Source organism: Pelophylax lessonae, assembly GCF_965119305.1.
Source record: "Pelophylax lessonae genome assembly, chromosome: 10".
Taxonomy (NCBI): domain Eukaryota; kingdom Metazoa; phylum Chordata; class Amphibia; order Anura; family Ranidae; genus Pelophylax; species Pelophylax lessonae.
Genome location: NC_138777.1, coordinates 20,281,416 through 20,307,915, shown reverse-complemented (window position 1 = coordinate 20,307,915; position 26,500 = coordinate 20,281,416). Strand labels below are relative to the sequence as shown.

The 26,500-nt window shown below is 42.5% G+C and overlaps 1 protein-coding gene across 2 annotated transcripts in view; it reads right to left on the bottom strand.

Moving 5' to 3' along the window:
• Nucleotides 1-26,263, bottom strand: part of ALKBH3 (alkB homolog 3, alpha-ketoglutarate dependent dioxygenase) — a 32,097-nt gene extending 5,834 nt beyond the window's left edge. For both annotated transcript variants that reach the window (XM_082269923.1, XM_082269924.1), the window contains exons 1-8: nt 26,237-26,263; nt 23,047-23,158; nt 19,001-19,095; nt 15,693-15,727; nt 8,985-9,032; nt 6,175-6,278; nt 5,165-5,253; nt 2,968-3,177 (exon numbers count right to left, since the gene is read on the bottom strand). In XM_082269923.1, the coding sequence (XP_082126049.1) occupies nt 2,968-3,177; nt 5,165-5,253; nt 6,175-6,278; nt 8,985-9,032; nt 15,693-15,727; nt 19,001-19,095; nt 23,047-23,119 (654 nt within the window). In that variant the 5' untranslated portion in view covers nt 23,120-23,158; nt 26,237-26,263. The remainder of the gene's footprint in view (nt 1-2,967; nt 3,178-5,164; nt 5,254-6,174; nt 6,279-8,984; nt 9,033-15,692; nt 15,728-19,000; nt 19,096-23,046; nt 23,159-26,236) is intronic.
• Nucleotides 26,264-26,500: the final 237 nt, after the last annotated feature.

Sequence of the window (26,500 nt, the reverse complement as noted above, 5' to 3'; positions counted from 1 at the left end):
GGCGCCAAAAACATTTCAACGTGACTGGTTATGTACTATTTACTCATTCACATGGGGAAGGGGGTCAGTATCTGGGGGCCCCCTTATATTTAAAAGGGGGTGCCAGATTCCTATACTCCGCGCCCCCCCCCACTTACAGACTGCCACAACCACCAGGCCAGGGTTATGGGGAAGAGGTCCTTGCTGCAGCTTCTCACTTTGTGACTTAAATTTACAACGACCGGTGTGATCACTGGGGGGGTGAGTGCATATAGGAAATGCTTCCTTCTCTCTGCAGCAGACCGATGACATTGTCTCAGCCTGGGCGGTCATTGGACTGGAGCTCAGGGATTGGCTTTTAATTATTTTAATGAAAGACAATACAGTTGCTGTATATGGTGACATATTAGGAATGTATTTCTGCAGATACTGAAAGTTTGGAGAAGCTCCAGTCTGTGAGATCAGAGCCCAGTTCTTTCCATCGCTCCACGTTACATGGCGGGCGGCAGATCCCATCCCCCGTCACTCTTCTCCCAGGGATTGTGTGGGAGTCAATTGTGACTTGTGTGCAGACTGGAAGTGGGAGACACGCCACGGTTCTGATGCCATCACACCTCCTACAGAACTCAATGTACATTACATCATTAATGTCAGCTGCTGGCGGGGCCCCCCCACTGCTATCATACAAGGGAAGGGGGGGCATCTGTTACATCAACTACACACAATTACAATGATGATTATGTAAGATTATAGGATAATTCATCGGAGATTACACCCTCCAATAGCCAAACACAGGTAAACCGGAACTGCGCTGGGGAAGGGGGGGGGGGGGGTGTTGGTAGAATTTCCTCATCTATGGGGAATGAAGGTAGAATAAAAAGAGATAGATAGATAGATAGATAGATAGATAGATAGATAGATAGATAGATAGATAGATAGATAGATAGATAGATAGATAGATAGATAGATAGATAGATAGATAGATAGATAATCTCACAAAAGTGAGTACACCCCTCACATTTCTGTAAATATTTTATTCCATCTTTTCATGTGACAACACTGAAGAAATGACACTTTGCTACAATGTAAAGTAGTGAGTGTACAGCTTGTATAACAGTGTAAATTTACTGTCCCCTCAAAATAACTCAACACACAGCCATTAATGTCTAAACCTCTGGTAACAAAAGTGAGTACACCCCTAAGTGAAAATATCCAAATTGGGCCCAAAGTGTCAATATTTTGTGTGGCCGCCATTATTTTCCAGCACTGCCTTAACCCTCTTGGGCATGGAGTTCACCAGAGCTTCACAGGTTGCCACTGGAGTCCTCTTCCACTCCTCCATGACGACATCACGGAGCTGGTGGATGTTAGAGACCTTGCGCTCCTCCACCTTCTGTTTGAGGATGCCCCACAGATGCTCAATAGGGTTTAGGTCTGGAGACATGCTTGGCCAGTCCAACACCTTTACCCTCAGCTTCTTTAGAAAGGCAGTGGTCATCTTGGAGGTGTGTTTGGGGCCGTTATGTTGGAATACTGCCCTGTTGCCCAGTCTCTGAAGGGAGGGGATCATGCTCTGCTTCAGTATATCACAGTACATGTTGGCATTCATGGTTCCCTCAATGAACTGTATCTCCCCAGTGCTGGCAGCACTCATGCAGCCCCAGACCATGACACTCCCATCACCATGCATGACTGTAGGCAAGACACACTTGTCTTTGTACTCCTCACCTGGTTGCCGCCACACACGCTTAACACCATCTGAGCCAAATAAGTTTATCTTGGTCTCATCAGACCACAGGGCACGGTTCCAGTAATCCATGTCCTTAGTCTGCTTGTCTTCAGCAAACTGTTAGTGGGCTTTCTTGTGCATCATCTTTAGAAGAGGTTTCCTTCTGGGAGGACAGCCATGCAGACCAATTTGATGCAGTGTGCGGTGTATGGTCTGAGCACTGACAGGCTGACCCCCCACCCCTTCAACCTCTGCAGCAATGCTGGCAGCACTCATACATCTATTTCCCAAAGACAACCTCTGGATATGACGCTGAGCACGTGCACTCAACTTCTTTGGTCAACCAAGGCGGGGCCTGTTCTGAGTGGAACCTGTCCTGTTAAACCACTGTATGGTCTTGGCCACCATGCTGCAGCTCAGTTTCAGGGTCTTGGCAATCTTCTTATAGCCTAGGCCATCTTTATGTAGAGCAACAATTAGTTTTTTCAGATCCTCAGAGAGTTCTTTGCCATGAGGTTCCATGTTGAACTTCCAGTGACCAGTATGAGAGAGTGAGAGCGATAACACCAAATTTAACACACCTGCTACCCATTCACACCTGAGACCTTGTAACACAGACGAGTCACATGACACCGGGGAGGGAAAATGGCTAATCGGGCCCAATTTGGACATTTGTCTTTGGGAAATAGAGGTATGAGTGCTGCCAGCATTGCTGCAGAGGTTGAAGGGGTGGGGGGTCAGCCTGTCAGTGCTCAGACCATACGCCGTACACTGCATCAAATTAGTCAGCATGGCTGTCATCCCATAAGGAAGCCTCTTCTGAAGATGATGCACAAGAAAGCCCGCAAACAGTTCACTGTGATCTCCACAGGGGTAGTGGATACTGAACACAGCCACTGGGCAACCTGACAGCTCTATATTGCACTTTAGAGTCCGGACTTCTTATCATGTGCTTCTTGTTTTTACATGTTTTTATACATAGTTGTATGGTGGAGGTTGTTTTCCTTACAATTTGTCTAAATGCTGGTTTTCTATCAAATTATTGTTTTGGCGACATGATTTGGATCTTTCAAAGTACCTCATTTTTGGGATTCTTTTTGTAGCCTTCTTTTTTCTAGGCAAAGAATAACCTCAGCTCATATTATGGCGAATGTTAGGCACTAGCCATAAGCATTTTAGGTCCAATGGTCTCCTGATTTTTAAGGTTCCTCAGTGTTTGACCAATCACACAATGAGCAGTATTCACATTGCCATCTTACCGGAGGGGGTTTCTTCCTCATCTGGAACACCCGGGTCTCTCCGAAGCTTAACGAGGCAATGGTGGGATTCCTGCCGAGGTCCGGTTCATCGTCGCTGTGCCAGTCTATGCTGTCCTTGTCATGTCTGTAGAGGTTGCAGAGCAGGGAGTTGAAGCTGTATGCGGTCACTTCCTCGATGCGGTCCTTCAGCATGGTGAGCAGAGGATGCCACTGCAGACACAGGGGACAGTTCAGTCAGCAAAGAACAAGCAAGAATTCTTTCTTTTAAATAGAGAACAGTAAGAGAGTTAATACCAGGATCACTGTGTGCAGACAGTACATCAGATGCTCATTTATTGCAGCTCCATATTCACTGATACATTGCTACATTTATACTTATAAAGTGGTTGTAAATCCTTCAATATACCCAATGAAGTGGCTGGCCTAAGGTAATACACAGAGATGAAACAAATCCTCCTACATAAGTTGTACCTGTTTATCTGCAGTGTTATCTTCCCTACATCCATTCAAAGTCCAGAACTTATAATATAAAGCTGGTCTGAGCTGTCAAACAAAAAGGGGGCAGAGAGCTGAAGTTACACTCTGCAAAGCTCAATGAGGACAACTCTTTAAGCTGATTGGAGGGGAGGGGAGGGGAGGGGAGGGAAGGGACACCCCCCCCCCCTTTCACACACTAAACAGGAACAGAGCTAAGGTGGTCAATCACAGGTTGTGTGCTGGAGATCCCTCCCCTGTCACCTTTTATCTCTTGGCGTCAGGAAAACTTGTCAGAAGTGACTCATGCTGATAGCAGAGGAAGGAGGCAGCAGACAGAAATGACACTTAGTGTTCTGGATTGCGACAAGATCACACTATAAAGTGATGTACTTGGTCAAATTTCAAGTCTGAGGTTTACAACCACTTTAACCACATGAGCTCCGGAAGATTTACCCCCCCCCCCCTTTATGACCAGGTATTTCTTTGGGATGTGGCACTGCCTTATTTTAACTGACAATTGCACAGTCATGAAATTGATGTCCTTTTTTCCCCACAAATAGAGCTTTCTTTTGGTGGTATTTGATCACCTCTGCAATTTTTATTTTTTGCGCTATAAACCAAAAAAAAAAAAAAAAGACAATTTTGAAAAAAATATATATTTTTTACTTTCTGCTATAAAACATACCCAAATAAGAAAATTTAATTTCTTTATAAATTTAGGCCAATATGTATTCTGCTACATATTTTTGGTAAAAAAAAAAAAAAAAATTCCCAATAAGCGTATATTGATTGGTTTGCGCAAAAGTTATCGCGTCTACAAACTATGGGATATATATATTGGAATTTTTATTTATTTTATTTTTTTATTACACCCATAAACCTGGAGGGTAGCCTTGGCACATAACACCCATAAACCTGGAGGACAGGCTTGGCACATTACACCCATAAACCTGGAGGATAGGCTTGTCACATAACACCCATAAACCTGGAGGACAGGCTTGGCACATTACACCCATAAATCTGAAGGGTAGCCTTGGCACATAACACCTATAAACCTGGAGGATAGCCTTGGCACATAACACCTATAAATCTGGAGGATAGCCTTGGCACATAACACCTATAAATCTGGAGGATAGCCTTGGCACATAACACCCATAAACCTGGAGGGTAGCCTTGGCACATAACACCTATAAACCGGGAGGATAGCCTTGGCACATAACACCCATAAATCTGGAGGATAGGCTTGGCACATAACACCTATAAATCTGGAGGATAGCCTTGGCACATAACACCCATAAACCTGGAGGGTAGCCTTGGCACATAACACCTATAAACCGGGAGGATAGCCTTGGCACATAACACCCATAAACCCGGAGGGTAGCCTTGGCACATAACACCTATAAACCGGGAGGATAGCCTTGGCACATAACACCCATAAACCTGGAGGGTAGCCTTGGCAAATAACACCTATAAACCGGGAGGATAGCCTTGGCACATAACACCCATAAATCTGGAGGATAGGCTTGGCATTACACCCATAAACCTGGAGGATAGGCTTGGCACATTACAACCATAAACCTGGAGGGTAGCCTTGGCATATAACACCTATAAACCGGGAGGATAGCTTTGGCATACTTGTATCCTTGATCCAGGTTCCAAGTTTTTTATGGTTATGTTTGTGTCTTGGATATCAGAGGAAACAGAAGCCTTGGGTACTCACATGAGGATTGGCTTGCATCGTAGAGTTTGAGTAGGTATAAGGCACCTCTCCGTACCAGCAGGTGAGCCGTGGCTCCTGGTAAGGTCCATCTGTCACAAGACAAATCCTGTTAATGGCTGAAAATCTTTCTTCTACATTGACTATCTAGACAATGGGCTACTATAACCCCCAGCACCTGGGCTCAATGTTCCACAATTACTAGAGACACAGACAGGACAAATACATTGCCATATTATTAACTGATCACCCATCACGACATCTATGACCCAAAACAGGTAAACTGGGACCACAAACAGAAATAAAAAATATACTTTAATATTTTTAGTTTTTTCCCAATCTATTGAAAACTAGAAAATAGCATTTTGCTGGAGCTAGGCTTTAAATTTTTATAGAATTTAACCACTGTGGTTCCTATTTGTCACCGGCAAGCCGAAATAAATCATCCTTCTATCATTTCTGGGGTTAAGTTTGCCCAGTTTGTGAAATTTTTGTAACTATTGTTATGAACTTTTGTAACTCTATGTTTTTTTTTTTTTTTATCTTAAACTGTATTAGGGACATGTAAAATAAGATTGCAGCGCTAAAAATGGTGATAAAGGTGAGAAATAATCCAAAAATGTAAAATATTGTATGTGGCAATTATGTGCTGGAATTCATATGCATGTGACATAATTGCCACATACAATATTTTACATTTTTGGATTATTTCTCACCTTTATCACCATTTTAGCGCTGCAACCTTATTTTACATGTTATTTTGGTGTTTGTATATTCACACTGTTTGCTAGCTGCTGACTTTACTTTATTATTTTATGTGTTAGGGACATAAGAACAGATTCTAAAAAAAAAAAAAATGTACATTCCTTATTAGGAACAGTCTGAAGAATGGAATAGGTGATAAAAGACATGGTTTAGGTAATGGTCATTGGAATCTACTGCAGGCTACAGAATAGAACAGACTTTGTCTCCCTCTGCTGGATATTATTAGTACAGCAGCTGTGTGAACTTACCTGGCCCCACATTGCTTTTCTGCCTCCATGGGATTTCCCGATGTAACTGTTCAAACATCCATTCTGCCTCTTTGGGATCAATAAATGAGGGGAAAAGCCTTAGCCTGTGAAAAGGCAAGGAGTATTTAGATAGACAGCAACGACATCAGATAGCCCTCGTTCACATTGGAGACATTTGTCATGCAAGCATGACAAGTTGCAGCCTATTGCCGGTAATGTCAACTTTGCGGCGCTGCACTGATTTACAAAAGTAGTTCCTGCACGACTTTTGGCGACTTTGGGTGCAACGTCAATAGACATCTGTGCATGAAGCCGCACCCAAAAATCACACTGAAATGCGGCTTTGAAATATTGCGATTTCAGATGAAGTTGAACAATTTCAAAGCCATGTTCAATATAAAGGAGGGCTTACAAATTCACTTTAAAGCAGTAGTAAACTGCACCTTTAAAAAAAAAAAAAATCCAAGACAATAGCATAATGTGCTAGTATGAATCGTGTACTAGCACATTGTTAAAATACTTACCTTAGAATGAAGCCCTCCAGCAGTGTGCTGTCACTGCTGAGAGGGTTTACATCTTCACCTGGTCTTCCTTTCGGGTTCGCGTGGTCCGGCCATCTGAATGGCCAAGCCACGATGACGTAACTCCCGCACATGTGTGGAAGTCATGTACCGCGGCACGGAGCTCTGAAGGGACGGCACGGGTATGCTATCCCTTCAGAGCACATGCACCGGTGATATCACTGGCTGCATGCAGTGTGAATATATCCTGAACAGTACACGTTTAGGAGATATTCACTGCACCTACAGGTAACCCTTATTATAGGCTCACCTATAGATACAGGGCAATAAAACATTTTTACAACTGCTTTAACAGTTATGACACGGTCAGCCATGATGATTTTGCATTTAAATGTAATAAAGACGTCCTTCTGAATATGCCAATAGCCTGATTGCTGTGCTGGTTTTCTGAGTTTAATGTTCTCTAATTTTGTTGAACCAGAACAAGTATGCTGCAAGCAAAAGTCAGAATGACCGGCATACTTGCTCTGGGCCAGTGACTGTCAAAGGACCACCAGTAGAAACCGCTTGCCTAGTTTTACTGCGGCAGGTCGGCTCTGTCTAGCAAAACGGCATACCGGCTTCGAGGGGCCGCTAGTGGGGGCGCGCACACGTGCCGATAGGCCACAGGGGGAGCCAATCAGCGGGTCCGGCTGCCGCGATGTCCGCTGGGTACCGCCGATCCCTCCCCGTGGAGACAGAATGGCGGTCTGCTACTGTAAACACGGCAGACCACTGTTCTGTCAGTAATGGCCACAGGGATCATGTGTTCTTCCCATTTAGGAACACAGTTCTCTGTGTTCATTCAGCAAGGCCAGCCCCCACACAGTTAGAAAGCACCCCCTAGGGACACATTTAACCCCTGGAGTTAACCCCGTCCCTGCCAGTGTCATTATTACAGCAACAGTAGCATATTTTAAGCACTGATTACTGTAGTAATGTCACTGGTGCCCCCAAAAGTGTCAAAAATGTCAGTAAGGTGTCCGCTGAAATGTCACAGTCCTGCTCAAAATTGCTGATTGCCGCCATTACTAGTAAAAATAAATAAAAATGACATAAATCTTTCCCATAGTTTGTAGATGCGAAAACTTTTGCACAAACCAATCAATATACTCTTATTGGGATTTTTTTTACCAAAAATATGTAGCAGAATACAAACTGGCCTAAAATGATCAAAAAAATTGATTTAAATTTTTTTTTTATTGGGAATGTTATAAAGCAGAAAGTAAAAAAATATATATATATATATATTTTTCTTTTAAGAATTGTCTGTCTTTTTTGTTTATAGCGCAAAAAAAAATAAAAAAAATATATAAAAAAATAAAAAAAAAATTTGCACAGGTGATTAAATACCACCAAAAGAAAGCTCTATTTGTGGGGAAAAAAAGGACATCAATTTCATGTATGTACAACGTTGTATGGCAATGCAATTGTCAGTTAAATTACCTGGTCATGAAGGGGGGATAAATCTTCCAGAGCTCAAGTGGTTAAAGTGGTTGTAAAGTGCAGACATGAAATTTGAATAAGTGCATCCCTTTATAGTATATTTTATTTGGGTACAGCGTCGCACGACCGTGCAGTTGTCAAAGTAATGCAGTGCCGTATCGCAAAAAATGGCCTGGTCATTAAGGGGGAAAACCTTTCCGGTCCAGAAGTGGTTAAAGGAGGTTAGAAGTGGCAACCTATGCATCGCTCTCATGGCAGGTTTCATTATGGATCCGTTTTTCATTCTGCATGCTCGTCTTGTGCACCTGGCTATCCCACCTCCTCAATGTGCCCAGAGACATTGGACCAAAGCCCCCATGTGGCAACTTTTGGGGGGACAAATCATTTAGATCATCATTATTCACCCCAAGAAAAGCCATGACCGGGACTGTCCGTGCCCAACTGGCTGCCGTGTGCCAGTGACTGAGAAGCTACTACTGAGGATGAGGATGACAGGAGGGGAGCCTGGCATTTTTCACAAGGCTCAGCAGCGGAATATTTTTTTTTCGTTCAAATGGTTTTTATTGCATTTTATCAAACAAACAGGGTAAAAGAATTGAGCAGGCATAGTATAAAAAAATAACGTGCACTCAGATAAAACAGTCTCATCAACATTAAGAGCAAGAGTCAATAACAGCAAAACTCACATTACATTCTTTGCAAAGGACTAGGATGCTAATGCATAGAGTGCCATCTAGTGGCGGAATATAGTGCGGAATATTTTTTTTTTTTAACATCTTCTGCAATAATGAAGATCTCTCTTACCTGGACACTCCAGAGGCCGAGGTGCTGATTTCATATGTACCGGGCTTACTGTAGACATAAAAAGACACAAATTAGAGGACTGAGTGGCTCCAGCAATCTAGGATCAATATGGATCAGTCCACCCAAAACTGATCTTTCAGGTTTCAGTTCCTAGATGCCAGTATGATGATTACCCCCATCATTTAACCACTTCCAGACCAAGTCTTTTCTGGCCCCTTTTTTTATTTACATGTAACAATCAGTATTTTTTTGCTAGAGAATTTAACTAGAACCCCCAAACAATATATACTTTTTTAAAGCTAATGCCCTGAAGAATAAAATGGCGGTCGCTGTGAAAATTTTTTTAAAAACGACTTGACTCAATCGGGGTTCCAATCTCCTTGTCCTGATAAAAAAATAAAATAAATAATAATTTTTCCCAGGATGGGGAATATGAAGGGTTGATGATTTTAATTAGGCAGGAGGTGCTTTTAGGAATGACTAGGGCTTTATAAAATGAAAGGGGCTTTATGACAACAAACCTAATTTTTTTTATTTTTTTGCTAGAAAATTTCTTAGAATCCTCTACTATTACACATATATATATATATATATATATATACATATATACATATATATATATATATATATATATACACACATATATACATTCACATACACACACACATATATATATATATATATATATATATATATATATATATATATATGTATATATATTTTTTTTTTTTTAAGCAGAGGCCCTAGAGAATAAATTGGTGGGTGTTGCAATTTTTTAGATCACACGGTGTTTGCGCAGTGGTTTTTCAAAGGCAGTTTTTTTTTTTTTTTTGGAAAAAAATAAATATATACAATACATAACCCAATTTTTTTTATAAAATATAAAAGATGTTTTTATGGCGAGTAAATAGATACCGTCCCAGGGAGGGGCCCACGTCCACCCCAAGGGTGGACGTGGGCCCTTGGTGGAGGGGGGGGGGGGGGGGGGACAGCTACTCACCATACCAAGAACCAGGCGGGAACCGCTCTAGAAAGAACCCCTCTCTATCGAAATGGGGGGCTGTCGCCCAAGAGGAACGCTGCGACTCGGGCTAAGACCCGGTTGTATGCGTCCTGGCGAGGAGTTTAACTCGCAGGCCAGCCCCCGTCCAGTGGGGTTATGTCACGGCTGACCTAGCACGGAGCTGTGGTCTTGCTGCCCAGACTGGGGGGACCACTGGATCTAGATTATCCAGCCCATCACTCAGTCCGGCAGTTAATTGCAGATCTCACAGGAAAAATCCAGGAGAAAAAATTTCTATCTAAAAAGAAAAAAACTCGCCAGGACCAGAGATCCCAGCAAGGAACTAAGTCCTTACTCCTGACTAGGCAAAAAAAACTGAGTACCTATAGCAGAGAGAGGGAGTATACCCCCTGGGACTGTCCTTGGGCATAGCCAGACTTTTTTTTCTGCCTAGTAGGTTACTTCTGTAGGGGGCAGTATAACCCAATGGTTAAGAATATCAGGAGCTGTGTCCGTCAATGATTGAAAGAGAAATAATTTTTTCAAAATGTTTGGTCTTTTTTTGTTTTTTTTTAGTAAAAAAATAAAAAACCCAGTGGTGATTAAATACCACCAAAAGAAAGCTCTATTTGTGTGAAGAAAATGATAAAAAATAAATTTGGGTACAGTGTTACATGACTGCGCAATTGTCATTCAAAGTGTGACGGCAACGGAAAGCAGAAAATTTGTCTGGGCAGGAAGATGGTGAACGTGCTTGGTATTGAAGTAGTTGACGCGTGGGCTTAGCCCATGACTAAAGACCACCAGGGCTGAAACGCATCAAAGTTTTGTGCACTGGATTTTTGCCCTACCTTGATAGATTTAAAATAAGGAAGAAGATTTTGAGTATGACTTACTATGTTGCCAACCTTTTCGTTTAAAAAGTGATTAAATCACTACCTGCCTTTATCTTTGGGGGCAAGGCTATGCAATCTGGGCCATGAGTTTTCAGGCCTGCTGATTTATCATCCATCTGCTGCAGGCAGGAGGAAGCATTTCCCTAGTCTTTAATCTCCCAGTTGTGTTGTGATACCCGGTGTGTCCCCACATCTGCGTCTGCCCTATATGCATGCTGGTTTTGTTCCTGGGTTCTCAGACCTAGTATGAATTTACCCTTAGATAGCTCACTTGGTATTGGCTATCTACACATTTGAGATACTGTGTGTATATATATATATATATATATATATATATATATATATATATATACACACATAGTGCCTTGCGAAAGTATTCGACCCCCTTGAACTTTTCGACCTTTTGCCACATTTCAGGCTTCAAACATAAAGATATAAAACTGTAATTTTTTGTGAAGAATCAACAACAAGTGGGACACAATCATGAAGTGGAACGACATTTATTAAATATTTCAAATTTTGTTAACAAATAATAAACTGAAAAATTGAGCGTGCAAAATTATTCAGCCCCTTTACATTCAGTGCAGCAAACTCTCTCCAGAAGTTCAGTGAGGATCTCTGAATGATCCAATGTTGACCTAAATGACTAATGATGATAAATAGAATCCACCTGTGTGTAATCAAGTCTCTGTATAAATGCACCTGCACTGTGATAGTCTCAGAGGTCCGTTTAAAGCACAGAGAGCATCATGAAGAACAAGGAACACACCAGGCAGGTCCGAGATACTGTTGTGGAGAAGTTTAAAGCCGGATTTGGTTACAAAAAGATTTCCCAAGCTTTAAACATCCCAAGGAGCACTGTGCAAGCGATAATATTGAAATGGAAGGAGTATCAGTCCACTGCAAATCTACGAAGACCTGGCCGTCCCTCTAAACTTTCAGCTCATACAAGGAGAAGACTGATCAGAGATGCAGCCAAGAGGCCCATGATCACTCTGGATGAACTGCAGAGATCTACAGCTGAGGTGGGAGACTGTCCATAGGACAACAATCAGTCGTATACTGCACAAATCTGGCCTTTATGGAATAGTGGCAAGAAGAAAGCCATTTCTTAAAGATATCCATAAAAAGTGTCATTTAAAGTTTGCCACAAGCCACCTGGGAGACACACCAAACATGTGGAAGAAGGTGCTCTGGTCAGATGAAACCAAAATTGAACTATTTTGCAACAATGCAAAACGTTATGTTTGGCGTAAAAGCAAGACAGCTCATCACCCTGAACACACCATCCCCACTGTCAAACATGGTGGTGGCAGCATCATGGTTTGGGCCTGCTTTTCTTCAGCAGGGACAGGGAAGATGGTTAAAATTGATGGGAAGATGGATGGAGCCAAATACAGCACCATTCTGGAAGAAAACCTGATGGAGTCTGCAAAAGACCTGAGACTGGGACGGAGATTTGTCTTCCAACAAGACAATGATCCAAAACATAAAGCAAAATCTACAATGGAATGGTTCACAAATAAACATATCCAGGTGTTAGAATGGCCAAGTCAAAGTCCAGACCTGAATCCAATCGAGAATCTGTGGAAAGAACTGAAAACTGCTGTTCACAAACGCTCTCCATCCAACCTCACTGAGCTCGAGCTGTTTTGCAAGGAGGAATGGGCAACAATTTCAGTCTCTCGATGTGCAAAACTGATAGAGACATACCCCAAGCGACTTACAGCTGTAATCGCAGCAAAAGGTGGCGTTACAAAGTATTAACTTAAGGGGGCTGAATAATTTTGCACGCCCAATTTTTCAGTTTTTTATTTGTTAAAAAAGTTTGAAATATCCAATAAATTTTGTTCCACTTCATGATTGTGTCCCACTTGTTGTTGATTCTTCACAAAAAATTACAGTTTTATATCTTTATGTTTGAAGCCTGAAATGTGGCAAAAGGTCGCAAAGTTCAAGGGGGCCGAATACTTTCGCAAGGCACTGTGTGTATATATATATATATATATATATACACACACACACACACACACATATTTTGTCCTTAACCGGTTGCCGACTGCTCACAGTATATTTACTGCGGCAGTCACCCCCGGCCAGGCAGAGTGACGTAGATCTACGTCACTCGCCTGTCACTCCTTTTAGAGCCAATAGCGGGCGAGCGCGCACCCGCTGAGGCGCACGCCCGCCTCGGCTCGTTCACAGAGGAGTGCGGGCGTGTGACCGGCGGACTCGATGTCCGCCGGTCACACTACGATCGCCGGTACAGCGGGAGAAAGACAGAGCGGCTTATGTAAACAAGCCGCCTGTCATTCTCCCCTGTGTAAAAATGAAGATCAGACGGTTCTACTATGTAGAACCGCTGATCTTTGTTTTTACACTAGGAGACCTGTCCCACTACAGTAAGAAGCACGCCCCTAGGACACACTTAACCCCTCCCTGTCCAATAAAGTTAACCCCTTCCCTGCCAGTGTCATTTTTGCAGTAACAGTGCATATATATAGCACTGATTACTGCAGTAATGTCACTGGTACCCCCAAAAGTGTCAAAAATGTCAGTCAAGGGTCCGATCTGTCCGCCGCAATGTCGCAGTACCGCAAAAAAAAGAAAAGATCGCAGATCGCCGCCATTACTCGTTAAAAAAAAAAAACACCAAAAATGACAAAAATCTTTCCCTTTGTTAGTAAACTCGATAACTTTTGCGCAAACCAATCAAAATACGCTTTTTGCGATTTTTTTTACCAAACATATGTAGCGTAAAACAATTTGGCCGAAAATGTTAAAAAATTTTGATTTTTACATTTTTTTTGGGGGGAATTTCATATAAAAAAAAGTGAAAAATATTGTTATTTTTGCAAAAATTACGCTCTTTTTTTGTTTATAGCGCATGATCAAAAAAAAAAAAAAAAAAATCGCACAGGTGATCAAATACCACCAAAAGAAAGCTCTGTTTGTGGGAAAAAAAGGACGTGAAATTCGTTTAGGTACAGCGTCGCACAACCACGCAATTGTCCGTTAAAGTCACGCAGTAAAAAAAAAATCGCACAAAAACCCCTGGTCAGGAAGGGGGTAAAATCTTCCGGGGCTTAAGTGGTTAACCTGTGTATTCATTGATATGTTTTCATCATATAGACCATGGGTGTCCAACCTTTCGGCTTCTCTGGGCCACATTGAGTGAAGAGAAATTTTCTCGGACCGCATATAAAATATATACTATAGTTATGGTATATAAGTAATAAAATGCCACTGCGCCCTTCCCGCGCTGACGACCCCCCACCCCCGCCCCCCTGCACTAATTTAACACAACTAGAGGATGACCAATGAAATGGAATCAGTATACAGAGGTTTACATCTTCTGAGAGATATTAAAAGGAACACTCTAACCACCATGACCACTTAATTGATTTGAAGTCATGGTGGTAGGAGTCAGAAACACTGCACATGCTGGGATATTTACAGTTATGTGCTGGGGGATAGTTACAACAGTAGCACCTATGACTTAGGCAGCCAGAAAATGTACATGTATGAACAAGGACATGACATATTATTTAAAAAAACACAACTAGTTATTAAAAAACATATTGCAACAATTTACACACGCTAATGCACATACCTTTTCTACTTATTTTGCAGACTGCTGGCGGGCACCGCTAGTGGGTAATGCTGGTCATGCAGGTACTGCTGGAGGTAGCAGCGGCTGCAGTAGAGAGCAGAGCCGCTGCTTTCTGTATGGCTCCTGTCACAGGTGGAGTGCATTTCATGTCATTCCGCCTGTGACAGAGCCGGAACTATACAGGAAGCAGCGGCTCTGTCACTGACTGCAGACATCCTAAGTCTCCCGCAGCAGCCAGGAGATCGCACGGCACTTGCAGCCTAGTGTGTGCCCATCCAATGCAGCCTAAACAGTGCCCATCCAATGCGTGCCCATCCAATGCAGCCTGTTCTATGCAGCCTGATCAGTGCCCATCCAATGCAGCCTCACCAGTGCTCCAATGCAGCCTGATCAGTGCCCTTCTAATGCCGCCTCGCCAGTGCATGCCCATCCAGTGCATCCTCACCAGTGCATGCCCATCCAGTGCATCCTCACCAGTGCGTGACCATCCAATGCAGTTGCAGCCTCTGCCTACAGTTTGTTGGAAGCCGCTGTGGCCTTGCCCCTGACTTGACTTCCTTCCTCCCCAGAAAAAAAAAAAAATTGTCAGGGGGCAGTGGGCTGCATTGGCTCCAGTTCTGGGCCGCATGCGGCCCTCAGGACGCAGGTTGGACATGCCTGATATAGAATGTATAAAAGAAAGTAAGCTCCTGAAGAAGTGAAACATCATGAAACATGTTGAGTTTGTAGCCAGTTTTACATTGTATTCTATCCCTGGGCCAGGACATCACCAGGTTTTATTTTCCCACTGGCCTTAACTTAAATGGCCAGAGCAGGTTTTAAATAATCATTTGTGTTGTCTATATTGTAATGTTTATCAGGTATACATGTGGTTTTTTTTTTAAATATAAATTGTAATCACTAAAAATTTTACTTTTTTAATATCTGTGCCTTCAAAGTCCATATTTCCCACTTTTTGTATATATACTTTAATCTCCCAGTGAGTAGACTGCAACAATGTAATCTTGCCACAAGTGACCGGGTGAGAGGCTGCATCAGGGGCTGATCTGTGTCAGGCACCAGGATTTACCTGGTTGTGTTATGTCTGTGTTGGCATCTCAGTCTAGAAATTAGATGGTGACTGTGTGTGATGCTCAAACAAAGATGGTTCTTCCTTAAATGTGATAAACAGGATCTATATACGAATGGGGACTTACTCAATAACACGGGGGTCCGGGATCTTGCGTACAACCTGAAAGAGACGGATAGTCTTAAAGGAACTCAGTTCTTTGCATTTAGAGTGATAGCAGGAGCTCTGGAGCAAAATTCATTTTAACCCCTTTCCCACCCAGTGTTCCTTTAAAAGGGTCTGCATGGCCAGGAGTGGGAAGGATCGATGATCATGTAACTATTGTGATTGGCTGTCACAGTGGTCACATGATCAGGAGTCGGTCCCACTAGCTACTGATCTTTAGTGCATAGACAGCTTGGTCCCTGTACTGGAACCACGCTCACAGCACAGAAGCTTCTGTTGCCAATTGACGCATACGTCAGGTTTGTGAGTGTTAAAGACCACACTCTTTGCTGCAGCACTCATGCATTATGTGGGTGGCAAGAGTTTAAAGAGTGAAAACAATGATTACTATCAAGAATCAATATCTGTTCAATCTCATCTTCAGCATCCAAAAGCACAATTTCAAGGCAAAGGATTTTTTTTTTTTTAAATTGCTGAAGAAAATCAAAAAGTGAAAAGAATTTCTTACAGCGAATACCTGCTGAGGTCGGGGTGTTAAAGTGACACTAAACCAGACCCTTATATTTCAAAAATAATCCATACACATTTATAACTTAATGGTCCTGTATTCTATTTTTCATGAAATTGTTTCTTACTGTGCTTCTGTGCCTCCTTGTAACATCCTTGGTGAGCTTCTGAAACTATGTTCTTCCCCCTTCACGACCATTTGTTTAGAATGAGCAGAGTACTGCTTCTATGTACACTGTATATCCAGAGCTTAGTGTCACTTTCATAACTAATATAGGCACAATGTAGGGGGACTGCAGGACCGATACAACAACTTGAGCTTGTATTCGCTGTGATGTGACAGTCATAGGGAAGGGAGGAGAGAAGAAAGGAGGAAAGAGAAGAGAAAAGAAGAAAGGAGGAAAGAGAAGAGAAGAGAAGAGGAAAAAGAGAAGAGAAGAGAAGAGGAAAAAGAGAAGAGAAGAGAAGAGGAAAAAGAGAAGAGAAGAGAAGAGGAAAAAGAGAAGAGAAGAGGAAAAAGAGAAGAGAAGAGGAAAAAGAGAAGAGAAGAGGAAAAAGAGAAGAGAAGAGGAAAAAGAGAAGAGAAGAGAAAAAAGAGAAGAGAAGAGAAAAAAGAGAAGAGAAAAAAGAGAAGAGGAAAAAGAGAAGAGAAGAGAAGAGAAGAGGAAAAAGAGAAGAGAAGAGAAGAGAAGAGGAAAAAGAGAAGAGAAGAGAAGAGGAAAAAGAGAAGAGAAGAGGAAAAAGAGAAGAGAAGAGAAGAGGAAAAAGAGAAGAGAAGAGGAAAAAGAGAAGAGAAGAAAAGAGAAGAAAAGAGAAGAAAAGAGAAGAAAAGAAAAGAAAAGAAAAGAGAAGAGAAGAAAAGAGAAGAGAAGAAAAGAGAAGAGAAGAAAAGAGAAGAGAAGAAAAGAGAAGAGAAGAGAAGAAAAGGAGAGGAGGAAAAAGAAGAGAGGAGGAAAAAGAAGAGAGGAGGAAAAAGAAGAGAGGAGGAAAAAGAAGAGAGGAGGAAAAAGAAGAGAGGAGGAAAAAGAAGAGAGGAGGAAAAAGAAGAGAGGAGGAAAAAGAAGAGAGGAGGAAAAAGAAGAGAGGAGGAAAAAGAAGAGAGGAGGAAAAAGAAGAGAGGAGGAAAAAGAGAGGAGGAAAAAGAGAGAAGGAAAAAGAGAAGAGAAAAAAGAGAAGAGAAGAGGAAAAAGAGAAGAGGAAAAAGAGAAGAGGAAAGAGGAAAAAGAGAAGAGAAGAGGAAAAAGAGAAGAGAGGAGGAAGAAGAGAAGAGAAGAGAGGAGGAAGAAGAGAAGAGAGGAGGAAGAAGAGAAGAGAAGAGAGGAGGAGGAAGAGAAGAGAGGAGGAAGAAGAGAAGAGAGGAGGAAGAAGAGAAGAGAAGAGAGGAGGAAGAAGAGAAGAGAAGAGAAGAGAAGAGAGGAGGAAGAAGAAAAGAGAAGAGAAGAGAAGAGAAGAGAGGAGGAAGAAGAGAAGAGAAGAGAGGAGGAAGAAGAGAAGAGAAGAGAGGAGGAAGAAGAGAAGAGAAGAGAGGAGGAAGAAGAGAAGAGAAGAGAGGAGGAAGAGAAGAGAGGAGAGGAGGAAGAAGAGAAGAGAGGAGAGGAGGAAGAAGAGAAGAGAGGAGAGGAGGAAGAAGAGAAGAGAGGAGAGAAGAGAGGAGAGAAGAGAGGAGAGAAGAGAGGAGAGAAGAGAGGAGAGAAGAGAGGAGAGAAGAGAGGAGAGAAGAGAGGAGAGAAGAGAGGAGAGAAGAGAAAAGAGAGAGAAGACAAAAAAGGGAGAGGAGACAAAAAAAGGGAGAGGAGACAAAAAAAGGGAGAGGAGACAAAAAAAGGGAGAGGAGACAAAAAAAGGGAGAGGAGACAAAAAAAGGGAGAGGAGACAAAAAGGGAGAGGAGATGGGGGAGAAAAGAGAGAAGAGAAGAGGAGAGGAGAGAAAAGGGAAAAATAAGAGAGAAAAAAAAGGGAAGACAAGAGGAAAAAGGGAAGAGAAGAGAGAAGAGAAGAGAGAGGGAAAGGCGATGAGATTAGATGGAGAGGAGAGAAAAGGAAAACAAAAAAAGGAGGAAGAAGTGGAGAAAAGAAGAAGAGGGAGATGGAGGAGTAGCGAAAGGAATGGAAAGAGAGGAAAGGAATAGAGAGGGAGGAAAGGAAGAAGAGGAGAGAAAGACAAAGGAAAGAGGGGAAGAAAGAGAAGGGAAAAAAGAAGAGAAAGGAGCGGAGAAAGAGAAGAGGAGGGAGAATGAGGAATGGGAGAGGAGGTGAGAGAGAGGGCCAAGGAATTACTTATCAAAATACACCCTGGTCTGTTAAATTGTTTCCCCATCCACTTTACAACCCTCTTTTTTTCCTCTCGATGCTTGTTGACTCATGGGGGATTGATTTACTAAAGGCAAATAGACTGTGCACTTTGCAAGTGCAGTTGCGCTAATTTTCCTTGGTAAATGTAATGTGGTGAAGCTTCACTTTTTAAAAGAATACCCAATCAGGTGCAAGGAAAATATTAAAAAGCATTTTTGCTTGCACAGGATTGGATGATGGAAATCAGCAGAACTTTACCACAGTTACTCTGGGGGAAATGAGTGCAAAGTGCACAGTCTATTTGCCTTTAGTAAATCCACCCCATGATGTACAAACCAAAGAAAAGCAAGGTTCTGTGTCAGGAAAACTGTAACTTGCACCTGCTTCATGAGACCACCTTCTAGACAGACTAAGAATTATGCAGCTGGCTGAAGAATACTTAAGAAATATTCAGCTGGCGATTACATTTACCTCTGTTGGCTCTTTATATACAAACTGTTTGTCTGGAATAACCTGGTCGTGTCCCCAGCCCTGGGGCTTTCCTGTGGTTACAGTAAGTCGAGGTCCTGGAATAAACATGAAAGAATGTTGAATTAGATTGATTCCAATAACGTGACATTTTTATAGAAGTTCTCTCTGCAAAACAGTAGACTGCCATTGCTGAACGTCATGTAAACATGAGTGATGTTTGGGTGTCAGGTCAGTCCTGTAGTTCTATTACTTCCTAAAGCTGGGTATAGCACAATTTCCATCTGCATTGTTATCCTATACGAATGTTAATTCCTATTTCTAATCATTAGTGGGGTCAAATCAACAATTCTGCAAGGCAATGCCATAATATACTAGCATATTATGTAAAATCGTACCTTAAAATGAAGCCCTTCAGCCAGTGGTGGGATTCAAAACTTTTAGTAACCAGTTCCGACTTTCAATGCACAGTGACAAGAGTGCCCCCTTCAATGCACAGTGACCAGCCTGCCCCCTTTCAATGCAGAATGACCAGCGTGCCCCCTTTCAATGCACAGTGACCAGCGTGCCTCCTTCAATGCACAGTGACCAGCGTGCCCCCTTTCAATGCACAGTGACCAGCGTGCCCCCTTTCAATGCACAGTGACCAGCGTGCCCCCTTTCAATGCACAGTGACCAGCGTGCCTCCTTTCAATGCACAGTGACCAGCGTGCCTCCTTTCAATGCACAGTGACCAGCGTGCCCCCTTTCAATGCACAGTGACCAGCGTGTCCCCTTTCAATGCAGAGACAAGCGTGCCCCCTTCAATGCAGAGACCAGCGTGCCCCCTTCAATGCAGAGACCAGCGTGCCCCCTTTCAATGCACAGTGACCAGCGTGTCCCCTTTCAATGCAGAGACCAGCGTGCCCCCTTTCAATGCACAGTGACCAGCGTGCCCCCTTTCAATGCACAGTGACCAGCGTGCCCCCTTTCAATGCACAGTGACCAGCGTGCCCCCTTTCAATGCAGAATGACTAGCGTGCCCCCCTTTCAATGCACAGTGACCAGCGTGCCCCCCTTTCAATGCAAAGAGACCAGCGTGCCCCCCTTTCAATGCACAGATCATCGTGCTCGTGCCATGCCCCCTTTCAATGTAGAGACCAGCGTGCGGCGTGCCCCCTTCAATGCAGAGATCATCATTTGTGCCCCCTTCAATGCAGAGATCATCATCCATGCCCCCTTTCAATGCAATCTGCAGAGACCAGCGTGCTGTGTGCCCCCTTCAATGCAGAAATCATCGTGCCTCCTTCAATGCAGAGTTCATCATTCGTGACCCCTTTCAATGCAGTCTGCAGAGACCAGCGTGCTGCGTGCCCCCTTGAATACAGAAATCATCAGATTCGTGCCCCCTTCAATGCAGAGTTCATCATTCGTGCCCCCTTTCAATGCAGTCTGCAGAGACCAGCGTGCTGCGTGCCCCCTTCAATGCAGAAATCATCGGATTTGTGCCCCCTTCAATGCAGAGTTCATTATTCGTGCCCTCTTTCAATGCAGTCTGCAGAGACCAGCGTGCTGTGTGCTCCCTTCAATGCAGAAATCATCGTGCCCCCTTCAATGCAGAGTGAACAGCGTGCCAAATTGCCAAGCCCCCCAGACCAGTGCACTTGACTTACCTTACTAGCGGCTTCTTCTCTTCAGTCCCCGCGTCTCCTCGAGTCCTCTCCCGCATCCCGCCTCCTCCTCGGCCAAGGGCATTGGCCTGTCTGTGAGTCGGCGGCCTGAAGGAGAAGGGGTGACATCACTGGTTGCTAGACGCTAAGCGGCTCTAGCCTAGCAACCAGTGACTGTGTGTGGGCTCCGGCCATCTCCCTGCAGAGAGACAGCGCCGACAGAGAGCAGCAGCGGTCAGCGGATCAAGAGGACAGATGTTCAAACTCACAAGGTGCCGGTTCTGCAAACTTGCAGAAATTTAGTAACCGGTTCTATGGAACCGGTGCGAACTGGCTGAATCCCACCACTGCCTTCAGCGGCACGCTGTCACCCCTGACAGGGCTTCCATCTCTCTTCCGGGTTTGCGGACTCCGGCTGCATAAGTGGCCGGAGTCTCAAACCACACGGTATGTCGTTCCTTCAGAGCGCATGCGCCGGTGTTGTCACTGGCTGCATCAAAAGTAAATATCTTCTAAATATCTTCAAAACGGTGCACATTTAGGAGACATTTACTGTACCTATAGGCTTACCTACACGTAAAATTCATGCATGAAAGTTTACTCCCATCTAGTCAGATTAGAACAAACATGCAGATCTGACTTGTGTTCTGAGCAACAGCATGCTTGCTTAAAGTGGATGTAAACCTTTCCATATAACACAGTGAAGGGACTATCCTCAAGTGATACACGGAGATTAAACAAATCCTCCTACATAAGTTGTACCTGTTTATCCGCCAGTCTTGCTTTCACTACAGTCAAAGAGTTAATGCAGAGTAGATGGCGCATAGGTGGATGGGACACAGTATCCAAAATGACAGGAAGGTAGATAGCCCCCTCCGTGTGGTGACTTGACCCTGTGCGCCATTTTTTGTTTACCTCAGGGTGTGCGGTCCTCCATCCATCAGCTTTGAGAAATGAGCCGTGGGCTCTGCCCCAAGCCCACCCTTTTTTGAAGTCTATTAGAGCCTCTTGCTCTACTCAGGTGCTTAAAAAAAAAAAAATAGCCCTATTGGAATCCATGCATCCGGATTGTATATTAGGGGGCCGGATGCATGGACGGGGGCGCCTCCAATGGACGGGCCGCCACTCTTTACCCTCCTTTATGACCAGGCCATTTTGTTGCAATATGGCACTGCGTTACTTTAACTGACAATTGCGCGGTCGTGCAACGCTGTACCCAAATAAAATTTTTCTCCTCTTTTTTTTTTTTTTTCCACAAATAGAGCTTTCTTTTGGTGCCATTTGATCACCTCTGCGGTTTTTTATTTTTTGCGCTATAAACAATAAAAGAGCGACAATTTTGAAAAAAAATATTTTTTTATTTTCTGCTATAAAAAACACATCCAATAAAAAAAAAAAAAAAATCTAGTTTCTTCATAAATTTAGGCCAATATGTATTCTGCTACATATTTTTGGTAAACAAAACCTCAAAAAGCGTATATTGATTGGTTAATGCAAAGGTTCTAGCGTCTACAAACTTTGGGATATATACTGAAATTTTTATTTATTTTATTTTTTTATACTATTAATGGCGGCGATCAGTGACTTATAGCGGGACTGCGATATTGCAGTGGACAATCTGACACCACCTGACACTTTGTTGGAACCAGTGACACCAATACAGTGATCAGTGCTAAAAATATGCACTGTCACTGTACTGATGACACTGGCTGGGAAGGGATTAAACAGCTAGGGCGATCAAAGGGTTAACTGTGTGCCTAGCCAGTGTTGATGTGTACTGTGCTGCTTTTACTAGGGAAAGTGATGGCTTTTATTCCCTGCAACACAAAATCCACCCACAACACCCCCCCCCCCCTGCCTCAGTCAGAATGGAACTCTGTCTTGTTCACACAGGCATAGGTCTGTTCCGAGTCTCAGATGATCGGCAGGTGCCGGCAGACATCGAGTGCCCGGCACCCGCAGCTCGGCTTCTGTTGTGAATAATCACAGCAAAAGCGGTGCGCAAACACCCCCTGCAGGCAGAAGTGCGGGATCACGTGTATATTACACGTGATCTGGCGCACAGCTGCCACCATGTAGCAGTAAAACTTCTATAGTACGGTCAGCAGGTGGTTTAAACAGGCCTACCAATCTGCATGCATGCTGTACAGGTGTTCTGTGCATTCACATACAGGCAGTCCCATTCATGTCTATAAGGATGAAGCTAAGAACACAGCCACTGGTCTCAATTTGACAGCCATGCAGGTGTGTGGCCCTGAACACAGACAGTGTGCATCCGGGACCACACACCCTCAGCTGTCAGGCATATAGGAATAGCTCAGCACTAAATAAGGTGAGTAGAATAAATAAGTAACCAATGAGTGAAGTAACAAACTATCCAATCACAGTGTAGTTTAGTACCTATGTTAGGTGTGGCTTTAGCTTTTCCTGCCCACGCCCCCTGCACACGAGCTCTTCGCCTCTTGTCATCCATTCTACTGAGCTATGTAAGCATCCACCGGCTCCAAGATTTCTGCAGACATAAAACAAAGCCGGGTAATCATCCTCCATACTGCTACAGGGAAAAGACAACATTTAGTAATACATAACTATAGTAATAACCTATTTACTGATAGAGAGAGTGGATGAAAAAACCTCAATAGTTGAAATTAAGGCAATTTTACTTAAAGCGGAGTTCCACCAAAAAGTGGAACTTACACTTATCTCAATCCCGGTACCCTGTCCCCACTTTCATTGGACCTTTCTGTGTCGAGGTACGTCAGCAGTAATGTATACTACTGTGCAATGCCATGTTCCCATCAGTGATGTATACTACTATACAATGCCATGATCCCATCAGTAATGTATACTACTATACAATGCCATGATCCCATCAGTAATGTATACTACTATACAATGCCATGATCCCATCAGTAATGTATACTACTGTACAATGCCATGATCCTATCAGTAATGTATACTAATATACAATGCCATGATCCCATCAGTAATGTATACTAATATACATTACTGATAGGAACATGACATTGTTCAGTAGTATACATTACTGACGGAATCATGGCATTGTACAGTAGTATACATTACTGATGGGATCATGGCATTGTATAGTGCCATGATCCCATCAGTAATGTATACTACTATACAATGCCATGATCCCATCAGTAATGTATACTACTGTACAATGCCATGTTCCCGTCAGTAATGTATACTACTATACAATGCCATGATCCCATCAGTAATGTATACTAATATACAATGCCATGATCCCATCAGTAATGTATACTAATATACATTACTGATAGGAACATGACATTGTTCAGTAGTATACATTACTGACGGAATCATGGCATTGTATAGTAGTATACATTACTGATAGGAACATGGCATTGTACAGTAGTATACATTACTGACGGGATCATGGCATTGTACAGTAGTATACATTACTGATGGGATCATGGCATTGTATAGTGCCATGATCCCATCAGTAATGTATACTACTATACAATGCCATGATCCCATCAGTAATGTATACTACTGTACAATGCCATGTTCCCGTCAGTAATGTATACTACTATACAATGCCATGATCCCATCAGTAATGTATACTACTATACAATGCCATGATCCCATCAGTAATGTATACTACTATACAATGCCATGATCCCATCAGTAATGTATACTACTGTACAATGCCATGATCCCGTCAGTAATGTATTCTACTATACAATGTCATGTTCCTATCAGTAATGTATACTACTATACAATGCCATGTTCCCGTCAGTAATGTATACTACTATACAATGCCATGATTCCGTCAGTAATGTATACTACTGTACAATGTCATGTTCCTATCAGTAATGTATACTACTGCACAATGCCATGATCCCGTCAGTAATGTATACTACTGTACAATGTCATGTTCCCATCAGTAATGTATACTACTATACAATGCCATGATCCCATCAGTAATGTATACTACTGTACAATGTCATGTTCCTATCAGTAATGTATACTACTGCACAATGCCATGATCCCATCAGTAATGTATACTACTATACAATGCCATGATCCCATCAGTAATGTATACTACTATACAATGCCATGATCCCGTCAGTAATGTATACTACTATACAATGCCATGATCCCATCAGTAATGTATACTACTGTACAATGCCATGATCCAATCAGTAATGTATACTACTATACAATGCCATGATCCCGTCAGTAATGTATACTACTATACAATGCCATGATCCCATCAGTAATGTATACTACTGTACAATGCCATGATCCAATCAGTAATGTATTCTACTATACAATGCCATGATCCAATCAGTAATGTATTCTACTATACAATGCCATGATCCCGTCAGTAATGTATACTACTGTACAATGCCATGATCCAATCAGTAATGTATACTACTGTACAATGCCATGATCCCATCAGTAATGTATACTACTATACAATGCCATGATCCAATCAGTAATGTATACTACTATACAATGCCATGATCCCATCAGTAATGTATACTACTATACAATGCCATGATCCCATCAGTAATGTATACTACTATACAATGCCATGTTCCCATCAGTAATGTATACTACTATACAATGCCATGATCCTATCAGTAATGTATACTACTATACAATGCCATGATCCCATCAGTAATGTATACTACTACACAATGCCATGATCCCGTCAGTAATGTATACTACTATACAATGCCATGATCCCGTCAGTAATGTATACTACTATACAATGTCATGATCCCATCAGTAATGTATACTACTGTACAATGTCATGATCCCATCAGTAATGTATACTACTGTACAATGCCATGATCCCATCAGTAATGTATACTACTGTACAATGCCATGATCCCGTCAGTAATGTATACTACTATACAATGCCATGATCCCATCAGTAATGTATACTACTATACAATGCCATGATCCCATCAGTAATGTATACTACTATACAATGCCATGATCCAATCAGTAATGTATACTACTATACAATGCCATGATCCCATCAGTAATGTATACTACTATACAATGCCATGATCCCATCAGTAATGTATACTACTATACAATGCCATGATCCCATCAGTAATGTATACTACTATACAATGCCATGATCCCATCAGTAATGTATACTACTATACAATGCCATGATCCAATCAGTAATGTATACTACTATACAATGCCATGATCCCGTCAGTAATGTATACTACTATACAATGCCATGATCCTATCAGTAATGTATACTACTATACAATGCCATGATCCAATCAGTATACCTACTTTTAGCTCAGTGTGTGTGTGTGCCTGTATACATACATACACACATATATATATATATATATATACATACATACACTGAAAATTAGCAAAGTTGCACAGCGCACTATTTCAGTTCCAGATCCCTGAATGCAGGCTCCTGATTGGTTCCCATGTCCCTGACTTTGTTACATTCCTGTATTATGTGAACATTTCTTGTTCCACTAAAATAAATTTCATAATAATAAAATCAAATAGGAAATAATCCCCTGAATTACACACAGAGAACCATCCCAGTGTTAGTCACCTGTCACTCCATGCTGCTTCCTCTTCCTGTGTTACACAGAATCCTGTCCCCAGCTAAGCTAGAAGTAAAGGTTCCTTCCTTTTAACAGTCCTATAATATGTGCTGATGGTTTTGCTGCTGTAAAATGACTGGGAGACAATGAGGAGATATCAGGGCAAACTCTGCTCATAATTCACTGATATTGTGTGTATATATTTACACACACACGCTTAGTACTACTATTATTATTAGTAGTGATTGCTGTGCACAATGTGTCTGTGTGGG